Source organism: Terrapene carolina, unplaced genomic scaffold (assembly GCF_002925995.2).
Source record: "Terrapene carolina triunguis isolate 2854851 unplaced genomic scaffold, T_m_triunguis-2.0 Scaffold210, whole genome shotgun sequence".
In the NCBI taxonomy this organism is placed as follows: domain Eukaryota; kingdom Metazoa; phylum Chordata; order Testudines; family Emydidae; genus Terrapene; species Terrapene triunguis.
Genome location: NW_020664561.1, coordinates 31,146,073 through 31,158,379, shown reverse-complemented (window position 1 = coordinate 31,158,379; position 12,307 = coordinate 31,146,073). Strand labels below are relative to the sequence as shown.

General features: G+C 40.0%; 1 protein-coding gene across 3 annotated transcripts in view; it reads left to right on the top strand.

Annotated features, from left to right (window-relative positions):
* Positions 1–11,254, top strand: part of LOC113407250 (zinc transporter 7) — a 51,486-nt gene extending 40,232 nt beyond the window's left edge. For all 3 annotated transcript variants that reach the window (XM_026655540.2, XM_026655539.2, XM_026655541.2), the window contains exons 9-11: positions 5,297–5,387; positions 6,261–6,410; positions 10,981–11,254. In XM_026655540.2, the coding sequence (XP_026511325.1) occupies positions 5,297–5,387; positions 6,261–6,410; positions 10,981–11,028 (289 nt within the window). In that variant the 3' untranslated portion in view covers positions 11,029–11,254. The remainder of the gene's footprint in view (positions 1–5,296; positions 5,388–6,260; positions 6,411–10,980) is intronic.
* Positions 11,255–12,307: the final 1,053 nt, after the last annotated feature.

Below are 12,307 nucleotides of genomic sequence, written 5' to 3'. Positions count from 1 at the left end.
CTTGCACCCAAAGGAAGCAATGGAACCCTGACCTCTTTAGACTAGAGTGACTCTGAGACTGTGATGTAAAACAGAAGGATTTGTTAAATGTCTGGAATACAGCGTAGGGAGCCCTTAGGTTAGCATGGAGAACAGGAAACAGCCAAGTCCCTCTGGGTCTGACTGGAGCCCAGGGCGCGCTCTCTCAGCTCCCAGTCCTGAAGCATCCCTGCTTCCAGCAGACCATGGCCCACACGTAGCTACCCCCCCTTTGGCCCCTCCTTAGTCTTTTGTTACTCTTCCCAGGCTAAACATGGTTACCTGGTCTCCTCCTGACTTGCTCTTTGTTCTCCAGCTGGCCCCACCGTCTGGCTTCCTGCAGAGGGCCAGGGTTGTCAGTTACTTGGTAGCAAATCACCAGGCAATTGTCAGGACCCAGGACCTATCTGGACCTCTGGATTCTTCTGCAAAGAGAACACCTTTTCCCCTTCCCCTAGTTAATCTTGCAGTACATTGGGGAAAGGGAGGCATGCAAAATATGCGTACAAAATATTGTGGGGAAAAAACCCACTTTGTCACAATTGGCTTTCTGCCAAATCAGAACTTTCATTTACCTGAAATAATAGCTGTCCCTTTCTGCTGCAAAGATGACTTTCACAATGCAACTTTCTGCACTACAGATACGTCTTGAGTCAGGGAACCCAATCTCAACATAAGGTTTGTCTACATGGCACCATGGTCCGGACTAAAGGGTTGTGAACTGTAGAGCATCCTTACATATTGCACTCTTTAAATTCCCTATGTAATCCCTGCTGGATCGAACTAAAAGGTATCTAGCTCACCTTGATGTAGTCCCATTTCCAACAGTATTATGTTAGTGCGAACAGGATAATTTTTAGTTCATGCCAGCAGGATCTATGTGGGGCAGTTAAAGCACAACACAGTAGGGCACACTGACTGCAGTGCAGTGTAAATGAGCTTATATTGTCCCTGGTCTGTTTCAACATGGTTCCATAACTAAGCTATATTCTTAGCCTAAGTTCAGTGACCATGCTAAAGGGACATGGAGAGAAAGGGATTAGCTTGATTACAGAACATTTTTAAGCTCCATTGTACACTACAAACTGAAACAACATAGTAACCAGGTTCCTTGACATGGCTGTATTGGTAGTGTGGTTGGGCTTTTAATAAATGCAGTGCTGCTTTGCAGAAAATTCTGTCTAGGTAGGCAGCAGGCAAAGGTGTGAAATGTATTGTTGCCTAAAACTCTCTAGTTACTTATCTGTTTCAAAGCCTTGTTAGGACAATTTCACAAATACAAGTAATGAAAATGTAAGTGTCCTCACAGGGGTGAGATTCTGTCTTTAAACTCTTCTTCCAGTTTCTTTTCTGGGATGGCTTTTTGCTTTTCAGTAAGGCTTTCCCGTCACACCGCATGTGCTGGGAAGATAGTGGGATCATCGTTTTCCCATTCGTCCTTTGTAATCTCTTAATTTCTCAGTCACTTACTTGTGTAAGAGTTGAGGTTGGGCAGATGGTTCCGTTTGTGTTAAGTGTTGCTACAGCTAGATTTATTATCTGTCAAGGGGAGGCTTCACACACTATCTCTGAAGGAACTCAAATGTGAAATTGCAGAACTACTAACTGTAGTCTGTAACCTATCATTTAAATCAGCTTCTGTACCAAATTACTGGAGGATAGCTAATGTGATGCCAATTTTTAAAAAGGGCTCCAGAGGTAATCCCAGCAATTACAGGCCTGTAAGCCTGACTTCAGTACTGGGCAAACTGGTTGAAACTATACTAAAGAACAATATAGATAAACATAATTTGTTGAGGAAGAGTCAACATGGTTTTAGTAAAGGGAAATCATGCCTCACCAATCTACTAGAATTCTTTGAGGGGGTCAACAAGCATGTGGACCAAGGGGATCCAGTGGATATAGTGTACTTAGATTTTCAGAAAGCCTTTGACAAGGTCCCTCACCAAAGGCTCTTACGCAAAGTAAGCTGCCACAGGATAAGAGGGAAGGTGCTCTCATGGATTGGTAACTGGTTAAAAGATAGGAAACAAAGGGTAGGTATAAATGGTCAGTTTTCAGAATGGAGAGAGGTAAATAGCGGTGTCCCCCAGGGGTCTGTTCAACATATTCATAAATGATCTAGAAAAAGGGGCAAACAGTGAGGTCGCAAAATTTGCAGATGATACAAAATTACTAAAGATAGTTAAGACCAAGACAGACTTCAAAGAGCTACAAAAGGATCTCTCAAAACTGGGTGACTGGGCAACAAAATGGCAGATGACATTTAATGCTGGTAAATGCAAAGTAATGAACATTGGAAAGCATAATCCCAACTATACATATAAAACGATGGGGTCTAAATTAGCTGCTACCACTCAAGAAAGAGATCTTGGAGTCATTGTGGATAGTTCTCTGAAAACATCCACTCAATGTGCAACGGTAGTCAAAAAAGCAAACAGAATGCTGGGAATAATTAAGAAAGGGATAGATAATAGGACAGAAAATATCATGTTGCTTCTATATAAATCCATGGTATGCCCACATCTTGAATACTGTGTGCAGATGTGGTTGCCCCATCTCAAAAAAGATATATTGGAATTGGAAAAGGTTCGGAAAAGGGAAACAATTATTAGGGGTATGGAACAGCTTCCGTATGAGGAGAGACTAATAAGACTGGGACTTTTCAGCTTGGAAAAGAGATGGCTAAGGGGAGATATGATTGAGGTCTATAAGATCATGACTGGTGTACAGAAAGTAGATAAGGAAGTGTTGTTTACTACTTCTCATAACACACGAACTAGGGGTCATCAAATGAAATTAATAGGCAGCAGGTTTAAAACAAAAGGAAGTATTTCTTCACGCCGTGCACAGTCAACCTGTGGAACTCCTTGCCAGAGGATGTTGTGAAGGCCAAGACCATAACCGGGTTCAAAAAAGAACTAGATAAATTCATGGAGGATAGGTCCATCAATGGCTATTAGCCAGGATGGGCAGGAATGGCGTCCCTAGCCTCTGTTTACCAGAAGCTGGGAATGAGCGACAGGGGTGGATCACTTGATGATTGCCTGTTCTGTTCATTCCCTCTGGGGCACCTGGCACTGACCACTGTCAGAAGACAGGGTACTAGGCTAGATGGACCTTTGGTCTGACCCAGTAGGGCCATTCTTATGCTCTCATAATTACAAACCTTTAGAAATGTCCAATCTCTCAAGTCCTGTCTATGTTGGGCTCCCAGCAGAGTTAAGCAACTGTGGTTTAAAGAGGGCTTCTGCTAAATTGCTTTCTAGCAGGATGTTTCCTTCGTCCAGTGTGCACCATGTTTAAACATTGGTTTGATCCAGCCATACTGATTAGCCAAACCCAACCTTAGAATGGACTAATTTGCACCAAATGACAAGAATTTTCAGACTCTCAAGAGGGTAGATACACCCAGTCCTTCTACAGACACTTCACCTCCACTCCCAATTTCAAATGACACAAGTTAAATACTATTTTATGCTATCAATAGAGTTATATTTTTACCAGGAAGTCCTAAATATTTCCAGCAAAGTTCAGTTTCATATGTTGTTTTGCTGAGCGGTATTGCCTCCTCTCTGGCTGAGGAAGACATTTTTGTTTAAATAGGAAGACAAGTTAATAGGCCCTCTAGCCCTCCTCTATGAAAGAATGTGCAGTCCTGGTCCCTGTGGTTTATCAAAAGCTTTTGGTGTCGGAGCCTTACGTTAAAATACTGACAAGCATGTCACTGTGAAATGTAGAGTTCTCAATAAGCTGGTATTCAAGTTGTATTCCTATTCTGAGTAGTACTGTAAAAGGTCACATAGCAAGAAGTAAATTTATGAATTATAATTCAGGTCAACTTCAAATCCATTCTGGGATGCCTGTTCTCACTTGAAAAGTGATGTTTGTGACACACACAGTATAGGGGTCCATTATCAGGAACAGCTTATTTCCTGCACTTTTATAGGTCAAACTGTCTGAAAGATGTGACACATCACTGTTTAAACTTACCACAGACTAACAAATTAGCAATGGCAAAACCCATGAGATCATCTTGTCCATCTCCTGTGCCAATATAAAATTTTCTCTACAGTGTGTCTCTAGTGCTTCATTTGGCTTTAAATGAGGCTTCCACAATTTCTTTTGGCAAATGGTCTAATTGATCTCACTTTTACAAAATCTTTCCTGATTCATTCTAAGTTCCCTCTGATTACATTCATCCCATCACTCCTCTGATTTGACACTGGGAAACAATAATTTTATTCAAATTATTGTACTGGTGTTGGAATCTGGCTTCCAGTTTCAGACATTGCTGATCCTACTGCCAGAGGGTGTCAGGTGGTTTACAAATGCAGTCTGTTTTAAATGTAAGCTGAAATATACATACATTGTACAAAACTCAAAACACATTTCATCCTGTGAAATTTCATTATACTACACTAAGCCAAAAGGGTGTAGTAGTTTTAAGATAGTGTTCAGGGTACTTTTATTCTTGGTGTATGCAGTAAGATGATGTATTTTAAGAGCATGTGAACTTATTGCATTAGTTCCTGAGGAATGAATTTGTAAAACTTGTGAACTGTAAAACTTGTTCAATGTGTAAAAACTCTCTGTCCTACCTGGCACAACGCTCCTTCTTTGCTCCTTGCACAAGAGTAGACAGCCAGGAAGAAACCTCGAATTGCTTCCAAATGTTCACTGCTTGGGCTTGGATGAGGCCCCCACATTTTGTTAACATCAAGAATTTGCTAAGCTGGCTGTTCTTGGCAAATCATTTTGTTCTGGCTGGACTGGTTCATGCTAATTTTGTTTTATGATGTCATCCCCTACCCCCATCTTAGTTCATAAGAAAAATATGTCTCAAGCCAGAGACCAAAGCAAGAATGGTTTAACTTTTCTTGCACATTTTTATGGCTATTATAATTGCTGTTGAAATTGATGATGGTTCTAAACTACACTTTACCATATGATTTTTCTTCCATATGTTTTAGAACATAGTTTCAAGATTCCATCCAAATCCCACAAAATGAAACTGTTACTCTTTCTTGACTATCTCTATAGAAAATGCCTGAGTGACAAAGATTCATGCTTTGTATTACTGTGATGATGTCAACCCTTTTGACTTTTGTAACATTTTTTTTCACTGTGGCGAATCTGTAATAATGCTTTCTCCTCAGTGTATTGCCTCATATTTCCTGACTGATTTTACTCATTCTGTCAGAAAGTGGTAATATTGCTGTTGTATTCTGCATCCTTTGACGATGTGGCTGTAATTAACTGTTTTATTTCTTTCTAGTGTTGTTCCACTTTTAAGAGAGTCCATCGGAATCTTAATGCAGCGAACGCCACCTTCCCTGGAAAGTGCCCTGCCTCAGTGCTATCAGAGGGTGAGCTGTTCCAGTTCAGGACATTTTTGCATAAGACTTAACTATTAAATGAATAAGCAACATACGTTTGGACTTCTAGGGGGTGTTTCGTGTCACAAAGTGGTGTAAGCCTAATGTGCATATTAGAGAGCAGTATAATAGAAATTTCACAGGAAGGCCAGTTGGATCACTGTCTGTAGAATTTGCTTGTTCTCCAGTTCTGAACTGATGTTCAGCAGCCATTGCTAAAGATCCTTTTTCTATTCAAAGGAATATTTTTTTCTCCCTCTCTGGAGCAGTTACCTTAACCTTTCGTAAGAAGTGTTGAGGCATATTAAAAACATTGGAAGTAAATACAAAAGGAAGGTTATAGTTTGCATTTGGCATTGTGTCCCTGATACCTATACAGTACTGAATGTGTTGCATACATTTCATGTCTCTTATGGAATGCTAGCATGATGCATGTACCAAAGAAATGTCCCTGTTTTTCCCCCCAGTGGTTTATGGGGTTGCTGCGTAGCACTAAACATCTCACAAAAAGAATTCCTGGTTGAGATGAGAAGTGGGTGCATCTTACACACCCTGAAATAACTGTACATGTGTGGGATGGGAGTGAAGAACACCAGGTTCCAGTGAAGGGAATGTGTAATACAACTGTAGCCTAGTGCAGCAGTTGTGTGGATATGTAATAGAACTGTTCTCAGCCTTTCCACTTAACTCTCTCCTTCTCAGACCTATGAAGACAAAAGTACTAACTAATTTAGATGAGACCTCACTAAATGCTCTTGTGAAGATGAGAGTATTGCCTGACATTTTTATTAGCTATTTGCTAGTCTGTAGTAATGTATTTTTTTTCAGAAATCATTTTTGAAATGTCTGTCATCGGTATTTTAGGTTCAGCAGTTGCAAGGAGTTTACAGTTTACATGATCCACACTTCTGGACCCTTTGTAGTGACGTTTACATAGGGACCTTGAAACTATTTGTAGCTCCTGATGCTGACGCCAAGTGGATTCTAAGCCAAACTCACAATATTTTTACTCAGGTATGTCTGCCTGCTTACAGTAGCATGCTTGGATACCATGGTGATGTGTGTGATAGAGAAAACATGGATGTAAATATAAAAATAGAGCAACAAAATGTTTATAAAAGTAACAGCTCTGCGTTCTGTCTTTAACACCAAACACTGTTGTTGTTTAACTTATGATTAACTCCAGCTACCAGAAGCAGGATGGTTAAACTGAAACCTGTTCGATATATGTGGCCCATTCCTCTTCATCAGTCTCTTTACTGCCTCTTAAAGGGAGACATGACATCAGAATGCTGTAGTCTTAGAGGTGCATTGAAGCCTTATGTTGATGTACCAGGGACCAAGAAAACCGATGAGGCTTTCAAGATAAGATGTCTGACCACAGAGACTAACCCTACTTCTGCATCCACTGTGATGCCTCTGTATTGTCATTCACTTCTGTTGCTCTGAGAAGCCACATTTTCTGCATGCTTTGTTGCCTTTAGCAACTTCCAGGCAGTGGTGGCCACTAAAGTCAACATTTACCAACCATTACCACATGCTGGTTTGAGATCATTGCATTTCCTCTTTTCTTAGACTAAGAACTAACTTCTGTATCTTAAGCTGTATGGTAAAAGTGGTTCCAGCTGAGGTTAGACTACAAAATCAATACAGACCACACGGGCACTTCATTAGAAATTGATATTGTCTGGTTAAAGGAAGAGAAATCAACAACCAAAGCCAGTTTTTCTATCACTAACTGATGCATTAAAAGGAAAGGCAATGAGATTCAGTTGGCTGTCTATAGCTAAGATCTGAAGTCCGTAACAAATGATGCCACAATTAAAAAAAAAAATTAATGGTATCTGCTGCATTTACTCTTAACAAACTACATTTCATCTTGTTATATCCAACCTGTAAGGCACAAGACATCTTACCTTGACCAGGATCTGACACTCAAATGTTACAAGGTGCTGTATACCATTGTTCTCAAAATGGTAAATATCTGGGCAGTTGAAATAATATAGAGCTCCAATGTTTCCTCTTCCCTGATTTCACTCTAATGAACTAGAAAGTTTTCTCCAGACAAAAAGAGATCTTTTGCATGTTGTTTCATGAATAAAAGCTAAGATACTTATCCCTCTCTGTTCTGTAGCTTCCAAAGAATCCAGGCTTGTACCCTGTTTTTGACTCTTGGAAGTGAACAGGTACATAGAGATGCAGTTTCTGGATAGACTTCCCATGTATCACTGTCAGACTAAGAGCCATCCTATGTTTGGTCCGTTGGAAGGATGCCTTCCTTAAGATACCTGTGCCTCACCAATACAGGAAATTCTTAGATTGTAGAATTGTAGATGATGAGTAGCATCAGTTCAGCTCTGAATTGGCCTCTGCCTGTACATATTCCCCAGAGTTAACTCTATTCTAGAATTCATCAAATTTGAGTAGCATTGTTTGAAAAGTTCAGATAGGAACTTACATGTACTTCTTTGTCTCCACACTGTTTTACTTAAGAGTGCACAGTGCATCTGCATTAAATGGAGGCTTTAATTCCAAAAGTTGACCCTATGCAAGACTGAGGTGATGCAGACAGGAAGATGGGAATGCTTCCAAGAACTTGCTTTCTCTGTACATCTCTCACAGTGAAGGGCATCTGCGCTCAGATTTTTGATTCACCAATTTGCACTTATATGCCTAACTAGTCATGGTAGCAGAAAACGCAATCCTGATGTGAAGCTCAGTGCAAAACTCATTTATTTGGCTTAAGCTTTTCTGCAAAAAAAGTTCTGTGCAGGGAACACACGTGCACCTTTGAAAACAAAGTTGTAAACTAGCCAAGTTACTTCTGTTACAAGGCATGAAGAAAGTAAGGGATTGTTGTAATGTCTAGTCTTAAATCCTTGCGATGCACTCAGAAGCACCGTGATAGTGGGGAGAGGGAGATAGCAGCATATAAATACCTAGGTAAATAGTAAGGGATGAAACCTTTTATACATGGGCTTCAAACTTAATTTACCTTTCAGTTGTTGCATACTTTTTCTTGCCCTGTTTTCTAACTATTGGAGGTTTAATAAAATATTGTCAGATTATTACAAAAGTGGTGATATTCAATATGTGACACAACATTACATGATAATGAACTGATGATCCCATAAACCTAGGATTAACTTCAATGAGATCAGCAACAGAGAGAGACAAGATGATGAAGGGAGTTTTATTCGAGCCCAAATATTTATAATGTCAGCAAGGAAAACAGGAATTGCCTGGGTCAGTTAAAAAGGTGTTTGTAGAAATGTTCTTTTCAGAATGTGCTCCGGTGGGAAAGTGTTAGCTCTGTCCTTATATCTGGTCCTGGATACCACATTGGCAGCAGCCTCATTTATGGTGCAACAAATTGTTTGTACATCTGGTGATGTTTTCGATTACCAGACTAGACAAAGCTCTTGGGTCCTTGGGAATTCTTTCTATGAGCTACAATAAATCCCAACTAGGACCTCTTCCTTTGAATTCTGTTTCTAATGCATATAGCATAACTAGTCCCTTGGGCCTGACTACACATGAAGCAGATGCACTGCCTGAATAACTTTGTCATCTGTAAATTTTGCTACCTCATTACTCACTCTACTTTCCAGGTCACTTAATTTGTCTTTTTATTATGGGGCCCATAATAAAATGTCTGAATCTGCTCAATAATATTTAATTTTACTATCTGGTTATGTTCAGGTTTTTACCTTCTATTACTTGGTGCTGCAGACACTTTCTGTAGTGCATGTATTTAGGCAACACATTGGTACCTCTATCGGCACTGCCTCCATTTTTAGTGAAAAGATGCTTTTGAAGTCTTTGCTGCACTGAACCAACTTAAAGAATCCTGAACCAGGTGAACTTGAGGAGCCAGTAAAAATAAATGCTTATTAATATTAGTTCCTTGCTTTCTAGCTTGTATGTTGGAACATAAAGAGGTTGTGCACTGATTTCAAGACGACCTCCTAGAATCACGCTTATAAATAAATCTGTCCTGTCTGAGAATCTAGTTCAGTAAATAACTAGGAGGCCGCAGGCGCGTTTTGTACAACAAAACAGCTAATGGGTTGGACAGTTCAGTGTGAAGATGGCTTATATATGTGGGAGGGCTGATTCTTGGGAAGGCTAGCTTGGCTTTGGGGGCAGTCTGTTTGGATGGACAGACTTGTAATTATTTTGTCATCTCAAATCTCTTGAATCTCCAGTGAAAAAGATTATTTTGCTAGCAAGACGTCAACTATTCTATATGTTCATTCTAGGGGTTGGTATCAAATGGACTTAGGAGAAAGGATACATCTTCCTTCCCTTTTGATATGTGGGAGTAGGTGAAGGTACAGTTGGAGCAAGCATATTTTGAGCAGTAGTGGAGATCATAGTTCTTAAAGTTGTAATTTGGCAGGTTAGTCAAAGTGACCTCGGACGTTCAGTATTCATTATTGCTGAAACAAAGTCCACTGCACTTCAGGGACCCAGACAAGTTATGTTTTCTCGAGTGTGGTTCTGTTCCTAAAGACTCAAGTCAAGTGATTCCAAAGTATGGCACATCTGTGACTGAGGGCTTGTCTGAGTCATACCAGTATAAGGTAAGGTATCCATTTCAACTGCTATAACACTCTCTGTGTGGACATTTTATTCCAGAGTAAATATGGCTTTTTCTGGTTTAGTTTATGCCACTTTGGAAGTAGTTTAAGCTAACCAGCAAAAAGCTACTCTTGTCCACACGGTGACTAGATCAGTTTAACTATACTGGTATAACTTCCTATGTAGACAAGTCCTGAGAGGCAGATGTGGATGTTTTGATTATTTGCATGGAAGCTTAGAATTTTTTGTGTAGAACTTGAGCTCAGTAAAAGTTGTCTTCCACTACCGTAGTCATCTAAGTGCCTAGTTGACATTAATCTGATTCTCAGCAATGTGTTCTCAGTCAGACTATTTTTATTATCTTTCTCCTGAAGATGATTCTGCATAATGAACTACGTGCACCACTTTTGCAGCTAGCAGCCTGACTTTAAGGGTTAATAGTCTCTTAAATAATTTACTCATAATTTTATATACAATGATGGCAGAACTAAGGGCATTCCCTAAATTTAATCTCTTGAGATTTTTGAGCAGAGGGGTGATTTGCAATTTATGTGCCCATAGAGTATTACCAAAAGTTATTTTGGTGTTTCACATAAATACACCATTGCCATGCCTGTCTTCTCTACAAATCCCTATTATGCTGAAGGACCGTTTCATAGCTCAAACTGTCACATCCTTATGCTTTGCTTCACTTGAACTGGCATCTGTTCTAAGGGTTAAAAACACACATTAGACTTTTTAAAAATTTGTCACGTGATCTTTAGATTGTGGTTGAAGAACTTGTGCTTTAAGATAAGCTTTTTTTAAACATTGTAGAAGCCCTACACATCTTTAACTCATGCACTAAGTTTAGTAGAATCATTACTATAGAACAAGCTATTAAGTAGATTTGTTTGTTCACCAAATAAAAATGTGTAAGTATAATAGCATTTGGAACTGGGATACAGTTGTGTGGGTCATGATTGTTCAGTTTTCTAATTCTCCCTCTTTTTTGTTATAGGCAGGAGTCAGACAGCTTTATGTACAGATTGACTTTGCAGCCATGTAGTGAACATCATAAATTGAGTTCTTTGGACCAAAGTTTTCTGGTACTGTAATGGTATAAAACATTGTACTCTTCAAGACAGAGCCACCGCCACCCCAGTTAACCAAGACCAAATAGACTGCTGCCTTTTGGCTACTTCTAGAGTTCATGTTTAAGGAGTAAAAACTGAAAGGATATGTCCTGGACTTCTGGTCTTGTCTTTTGTGGCCCCCAAACTTTTTTTCTTTTTTTTTTTTTTTTACTTACTACAATTGTTCCAACAGGAAACTAAGATTGTGGGACTGCAATTCCTGTCATGTCTTTAATGAAGGGCTTGTCTAAACAAAAATTAGTTCATAGCAAGCTGGGGAGTGAATCTACTCTGCGTTAGCCTGCTGCAGACTAACTGCCCATGCAGGGCCGGCTCCAAGCTCCCCACGCGCAACAAAACAAAAAAAAAAAACCCACCCCCCCCCGGCCGCCGCCCCCACCGCCCCCCCCCCCGCGGTGACGCGGGAGTGAGGGACCTGCCACCCCCGAATTGCCGCAGGTGCCGCCCCTCTCCCTTGGCCGCCCCAAGCACCTGCTTGTTAAGCTGGTGCCTGGAGCCGGCCCTGTGCCCATGTGGCCCCTGTCTTTATGTATTAACGGTTTGTTAGTGCACTTTGATCTAGTCCTGTTCTAAAGAGGACTAGATCTAAGCATATGTCAGCAGGGTCCACATCGACAGTTAGTCTTTAGCAGGCTAGCACTGAGTAGATTCACACCCCAGCTTGCCGCAAACTAAATGTTCACATAAACAAGCCTGAAAGCTGCTCATTCCCACAAAACCAGTGTTATCAAAAATTGGAGAGCGGTCTTGTACATAATGTCACAATGGGTGGCATTCTTCATTATAATCGTATGTTTGTAAAATTGTTTGTACTTTGCAAACTTAATGAACCAAACCATATTGGGTTTTCAAAGTGCCTTTATATCAGAAAAAGTATTTGCCAGCATCAACATGGAACATGAAGGGTTTTTATTACTTTTATGGCTACAGCTTGTTCACAATCTTCTTGCTAGTGATGTATGTGACTGTGTACTTGCATAATTGTAGATTTTAGACTCCCTTTTACTGTTGCATCTTATCAAATGAACTGGAGTTAAATTTGTTTACTTTACATTACAAGTTAAAGCTATTGTGGGGAAACTTGCTTTCAAAACATCTGTCTATTTGCTATATATATATTGTCCTAAGAGTTGTTTTAACCGAATTAAACATTCAACCCTGGCTCTAAGTCTATGAATGAAAGTTTCTCAA